Source organism: Heteronotia binoei, chromosome 8, assembly GCF_032191835.1.
Source record: "Heteronotia binoei isolate CCM8104 ecotype False Entrance Well chromosome 8, APGP_CSIRO_Hbin_v1, whole genome shotgun sequence".
NCBI lineage: Eukaryota > Metazoa > Chordata > Lepidosauria > Squamata > Gekkonidae > Heteronotia > Heteronotia binoei.
The window spans coordinates 66,752,810-66,759,756 of record NC_083230.1 but is presented as its reverse complement, the minus strand read 5'-3'; the positions used below and the strand labels follow the sequence as shown (position 1 = coordinate 66,759,756).

The 6,947-nt window shown below is 43.9% G+C and overlaps 1 protein-coding gene across 1 annotated transcript in view; it reads right to left on the bottom strand.

Moving 5' to 3' along the window:
- Nucleotides 1–2,702: 2,702 nt before the first annotated feature.
- POC1B (POC1 centriolar protein B) overlaps nucleotides 2,703–6,947 on the bottom strand; it is a 56,854-nt gene continuing 52,609 nt past the window's right edge. Inside the window, exon 12 of the mRNA XM_060245161.1 lies at nucleotides 2,703–2,984. Within this exon, the coding sequence (XP_060101144.1) occupies nucleotides 2,862–2,984 (123 nt within the window). The 3' untranslated portion in view covers nucleotides 2,703–2,861. The remainder of the gene's footprint in view (nucleotides 2,985–6,947) is intronic.

Here is a 6,947-nt window from a genome sequence, read left to right as displayed (position 1 = left end):
AAAAGCCTGACAGATGCTTTCATTGAGGAAGAAATGCAATCTGTAAGTATGTCCTTTTGCTGCTTGAAAGAGGATGGCAGGAGGCAGTATGAAGGCCTCTTGCATATGCAGCTCTGCTGGAGTTTATCTGTTTAAAAATCCCCAGCTTACAGATGCACCTTATGAACTTCAGGGAACTTTTTCTGATACAATTGCTCCCAGGAAGAATTGTCCGGTGCTAACATACTTTGTGGTCCCAGAGACCTTGATATTCGATACAGGTGAAACCATAAACACAGGAAAGCTTTTAGGTTCTATCATCAAGGGCTGGAAAAGCTTCAAGAGAAATTCTATAGCAGCCAGGCCAGCTCAGGAGGCAGTTCTTCCTGCGCCTCTCTCTTTGTACTTTTTATCTCTCTGAAAGGAAAAGGGATTTCCTCTGGGGATTTGGGAAACAACTGCCCTTGAATGTACTGTTCTTTTGCAAGATAAAGCACAAAAGGATGAAAAGATGACTCAGTTAATAGATGGTTCTTTCTTGTTTTCCCTTTAGCAGCTGTGGAGCAGTTCAGTTGTTTTATCTTGTTCGTAAATTCTCAGCGCTGCAACACTCTTTATTGAGATTTATTCAGGGCAATACCTGAAAAGTATAGCAGCTGAATAGAAGGGGCTGACCAATCATGGCCAAAAAAACCAAAATGCCCATGACTGCTTCTTCTAGGGAAAGTAATTTCAGGAGATGATTTGCCATAGGGAAGGGTACTTAACATTTTCCCGTAATTGCTGTCTCCCTCCCACTCTGGATTCCAATTACAAACCAATTCCAGCTTGGAGAATTCCTGGAGATTTGGGGGCAATGCCTGGGAAGGAGGAGGAAGAAGATGATATTGGATTTATATCCCACCCTCCACTCCGAAGAGTCTGAGCGGCTCACAATCTCCTTTACATTCCGCCCCCACAACAGACACCCTGTGAGGTGGGTGGGGCTGGAGAGGGCTCTCACAGCAGCTGCCCTTTCAAGGACAACCTCTGCCAGAGCTATGGCTGGCCCAAGGCCATTCCAGCAGGTGCAAGTGGAGGAGTGGGGAATCAAACCTGGTTCTCCCAGAGAAGAGTCCGCATACTTAACCACTACACCAAACAAACAGTTCAGGGAGTGGAAGGATTTATTTATTTAGAATTTATATCTAAATGAGATACCTGCCTTCTGATGTTGCCTCTGAAAGTGCTAACTTCCTCCAGGGACTGATCTCTGAAGCCTGGAGATCAGCTACAGTTCCAAGAGAACTCCTGGGGGTTGGTAACTCTGCAAGCATGCATTAAGAAACTTCCATTCCTAATTTGCCTAAGCAAAGCAACTAGGAGAGGGGGAAATGTGCAGGATTCCTCCCACCTCCAGTGGAAACTGCCCTGTCTTAAAATCATTTTAACAGAAATGTGGTAACCTCGCCCTCAACATTTTAATAGATGCAACCCCTAACATTTGATCAGACACATTTTCAGGTGACGTGCACAATGGTGACATGGACAAACTGAACAAACGCAAACCATGCTCTGCATGCAAATGGGAAATTAATGTAGAGTATGAGACAGTGCAGGGTAGTTCCTGTACAGATGCAGATTCCCTCCCCTCTGCCCTTAGCTGAAGCAAGTACTTACCAGTAACAAGAGACCACTCAGTCATGGCAGATCTCTTAGCTACCAGTTCCCACAACAAGTACCAATGCCAACTCTGTCCCCTTACCTACGCAAATGAAACTCTTGGCCCAAAATACCAATCATACTAGCCAGGACTCATTCATCTGCTAATGTGATAGGTGGCAGCTATGTTCTTTTGCCATTTATACTGGCCAACCTAGACTTTCTCTCTGAAAGAGAATAGATGGATGCAAGACATTTTAAAATGGAAATAACTTAGAAACCAACTTCCCTGAAATTCGTAACAGACTTAAAAGTTGCCATTGTTTAGCACAAAAAGTTTCAAAAGGAGGTTGCTTCCACCTGGGGATGTGAAGACACCTCTCCCCCATGGCAGCACCAGGAAGCAGAGTGGGCATGGCAGGTGTATACAACTATCCCTGTTGCACTTGCTGCTGCCACCATCACCACATAATAACTCTCCCTCTTTTGTTTTTACCAGTGTGTACACACATCCACATCCACACCCACCCACACCCCCCTCTACCGGCTGACTGAGTGAAACCATGTAACTGACAGAGTGAAAGCTGTGCCACAACGAAAGTGGATCTTCTAAGTGCCATAAGTTTCTCTGTAGTTTGGATACAATAAACTAAGAGCTTGAACTGAGAACTCTTTATGCACCCTAAAAAAAAAAAGGTAAAGGTAGTCCCCTGTGCAAGCACCAGTCGTTTTCGACTCTGGGGTGACATTGCTTTCACATTTCCACGGCAGACTTTTTATGTGGTGGTTTGCCATTGCCTTCCCCAGTCATCTACACTTTCCCCCCAGCAAGCTGGGTACTCATTTTACCGACCTTGGCAGGGTAGAAGGCTGAGTCAACCTGGAGCTGGCTACCTGAACCAGCTTCTGCTGGGATCAAACTGAGGTCGTGAGCAGAGGGCTCTGACTGCAGTACTGCAGCTTTACCACTCTGCGCCACAGGGAAACTCACCCTGCACCCTGGAAACTCACAAAGCCCTTGACAGTTCTTAGCTTGTTGAGGAAGCGAAAAAATATTAGAAAACAGATAAAGCAACAGGAGATACAGAAAAAAATTTAATAAGAAAAATAATACATGCTCAACAAAACAGTAATAATAATGTTTATAAAATCACTTAGAAATAAGAGGCACTCTTCAGTTTTTTTGCATCCTGTCAGATTGCCATTTGTATTGCCCTGAGGAAGTATTTTTTTAAAAAAGTTCACCAGTGTTGGTATTGTTTATTTTCATTTCTGGTTGAAAGTAATATTTTCTCTTGGTTCTCTATACATTCTTTCAGTTTATCTTCCGTCAAAGTCAGGCGCTGCTCCAAGATTGAGATAGTCTGTTTTAGGGGAGGAAAAATGTATACTAGTGAAGGCAACATACATATGAAGTGTTATATATGTAAAAGAACTGGTTTTAATGAATAAAACAAATCAGACAGCTGATCTACTAGGATCAGCTATGTAATTTTTAAACACATTTAAATGAAAATTTATATCTTGGAAGCCTTTTAATTTCTATGCTATAAACCTGGACATCTATTCTGGTGCTTTTTACACGTAATATGAAGCTTAACATCATAAAACATAAAGCACTAAGTGTTCTGAATGCTACATATCTCATATGTATTCAGACTCTACATGAAGTCATTCATAGGGGAATTAACCTTCTTTAAAGGTCACACATAACTCTCTAGAAATTCAAATACTGAGACTTCCCCCTCCTCCTTGAAAAGCCTAAGCTAGGGGTGTTGAACTCATTTGTTATGAGGGCTGGATCTGACCTAAATGAGATCTTGTCAGGCCAGGCCATGTCAGGCTGGACTGTGTGTGTACCCATTTAACATTAGGTAGCAGATATATAAACTTTTTAAAGAACACAAACAAACATGTATTTAACATGTTTTAAGCATGTTTTATTTTAAGAGGGGTATATATATATTAGCACTTGTTGGTCTTAAAGGTGCTTTCTTTGTATTTCTCCCATGGGATCCAGGGAACTGGGCAAAGGAAGCTCTGGCTCTTTCCCTCCCTCCCCAGGGGACCAGGAAGGGGAAGAGCCTCAACCAATGGAGAATATCAAGGTTTTGCTCTGTAGCTCCTGTGAGATTGAGCAAGCCTTGCATAGCAAGCTGAGATGCAGAAGGAAGCAAGAGAGAGGAAAAGGAAGCAGAAAAGAGCCAGTTGCTTTAGGGCCTGATAGGAACCCTTCGGGGACCCGATTCACGCCCCCAGGTTGAATGTCTGACTAAGCATTCAATAGCTGAGATCTTAGAGATCACATATGGTATTCTATGGACACAATAGGGATTTTCTTGCTTCCCTGCCTTTCACTGCAGCCACTCAGACCTCCAAAAAAGTCACTCGAACAGTATACAATGAGATATGTGGCAGCCTTGGAGCTTCAAAGGGTAAGGACGGGAGGGGCAGATGGGGGGAGAAAAGTCATGGGCCTGATTAAAGCCCTGGGTGGGCTGCTTGTGTCCTGTGGGCATGCTCTAGAGCAGTGGCCCCTAACCTTTTTGGCACCAGGGGCCAGTTTCATGGAAGACAACTTTTCTATGGACCGGTGGGGGGCCTTTCATCATGCCCTTCGCTGCCCCCATGTTTGTTTGTTTGTTTAATTCAATTTATACCCCGCCTTCCCCACCAAGGGGTCTTTAAATGGGGGGGAGGGGGACTGGGGCTGTTTCTGCCACCTCCCCTCTAAGTGGCCAAGCAGCAGAAGGCCAATCTGCCTCCCCCTCCCATTTAAAGACCCCCACTGATCACCTGATTGGTAGGGGTCTATAAATGAGGGGTAGGCTAAGATCACAGCAGCACTGCCCCTTCTGCCAGCCCCAGGACCCAGGTGGATGAAAGAGGCGGTGTGGCCTCACTCCAAGGCTGCCTCCCCTGCAAGGGGAGGAAGCTTCAGAGTGAGGCTATACTGCTTCTTTTGCCTGCCTGGGTCCCGGGGCGGGCAGTGGGGATGCTCTGCCTTGTTCTGCAGCCTAGTTGCTAGCAGGCCACAGACTGGTACCGGTCCACAGACTGGTTGTTGGGGACCCCTGCTCTAGAGGGCCATAAACAGGGTGTAGAGGCCAAGGCCTTCCCCTGATGTTGCCTCCTGGCACTGGGATTCAGAGGCTTAGTGCCTTTGAATGTGGAGGTTCCCCTCAGTCACCATGGCTAGTAGCTACTGACAGACATATGCTCCATGAATTTATCTACTCCTGTTTTAAAGTTGTTTATTTCTGTGGCCATCACTACATCCTCTGGAAGCAAATTCTACATTTCAAGCACTCACTGTGTAAAGTAAGGGGTTTTTTTGTCTGTCCTTAACCTACTACTCATTAGCTTCACTAGATGCCCTTGAGTTGTAGTATTTTCGGGGGCAGAGAGAAAAATTTCTCTTTTGTCTCCACCCCATACATAATTTTAAAACCTCTATCATGACTCCCATTAGTTGTCTCTTTTCTAAACTGAAAAGTCCCAGACTCTTCAGCCTTTCCTCATACAGAAGGTGTTCCAACCCCTTCATCATCTTGGTTGCTCTCCTCTGTCCTTTTTCCAGCTCTGCAGTCTTTTTTGAGGTATGGTGAAAAGAACTGAACATGGTATTCCAAATGAAGCCACACCATAGATTACAGGGTTATTACAATATCAGCTATTTTATTCTCGATCGCTTTCCTAATAATCCCTAAAGAGTTTGCCTGTTTCACTTCTGCAGTACACTGGATTGACACTTTCATTATTTATCCACTACGACCCCAAGATCTTTTTTCCTCTCAGCCTCATTAAGTTCAGACCCCATTAGTCTATACTTGAAGTTAGGATTTTTTTTTTCCTAATGTGCATCACCTTACACTTACCTGCCATGAACTTCATTTGCCACATTATTGCCCATTTGCCCAGTTTGTGGAAGTCCTCTTGGAGCTCTCACAGTCAGCCTTGGTTTTCACCATTCTCAATAAAGTTGTGTCATCTGCAAACCTGGCCACCACACTACTCACCATAGTTCCGGATAATTTATAAATAAAATACTACTGGCCCCAATACTGGACCGCACTATGAAAAGTGTTCACTGATTTCTATTCTTTGCTTCCTGTTATTTAACCACTTTTTAATTCATAAAATAACCCATCCTCTTATCCCAGGCCATGGAAGCCTCACTGCTGAGTCATGGGGGCCTCTCGTGATGTCCTGCTGCTGGGCGGAGCTCAGCGAGGCTCAGTGGTCCCTGCCATATTCGCCTGGTGGCCTCTGGGCTTCCCGCTGCCGGCCGGGACTTAGCTGGCCCTGCTGTGCGGCGCAGAAAGTCAGCAGTTAAAGGTGAGTTGCTCCCATCCCCTTTCTTTCCGTTTTTCTTTTCTTTTCCTTTATTTTTCTTCCTTTATCACTCCTTTTTTCACTCCTTCCTTCCTATTTCCTTCCTTTCTTTTTTCTCTATTTGTTTCCAACTCTCTCCCCCTACCTACCTTCCTTTCTTCCTCTTTCTTTCCTTTCCTTCTTTCTTTCTTTCTTTCTTTCTTTCTTTCTTTCTTTCTTTCTTTCTTTCTTTCTTTCTTTCTTTCTTTCTTTCTTTCTTTCTTTCTTTCTCCCCTGTCTTTCTCTCTCTGACTGTCAGTCTTTTTCCATCTTCCTTCCTTCTTTCTTCCTCTCTCTCTCTGTCAGTCAGTCTTTCCCCCTCCTCCTCCCCCCCTCTCTCTATCAGTCCATCAGTCTTTTATCTCTCTTTCTCTCTCTCAATTTCTCTGTCATTCTTTTCCCCTGTCTCCTTCCTTCCTTGCCATTGCTAATCTGAGTAGACTGGGGCAGGGGGGAGAACAGGCTTAAAATGCCATTTCATGTTTTCCCAGGCTGAGAGCATCTTATATTTTTAGTTTTCTGCTGTGTGATCCTTGTGCTTTTTCTTGATGTTTTATTTTTAAAATTGCATTGCAAAATCCCACTATTCTCCTACCTTTCCTAAACAAAATATTGCAAATTTTAAGCATGTTTGTACATCATTTCCTGTCTCCCGGCTCCACCCTCAAAGTCTCTTGGCTCCACCCCCAAATTTTAGTGGGCCATGAAGGAGAAGTGTAAAAATAACCGGGCCATGGTGGGAGGGGGGAGTTTGGAAAACCCTGATCTAAACCATTGCTAAATGGAAATGCCATTTCAAAATTTTATTTTATTACAGTAACAGATATGAATAAAATGATTTTAAAAGCTGTATTATTAACTCTGCATCTTCCTAAAAATATTGGTCACAATTAATCAGCAAAAGCTAGGTTGATTAATATACCATTTTCAAGGCCATCTAAATGATGTACTTA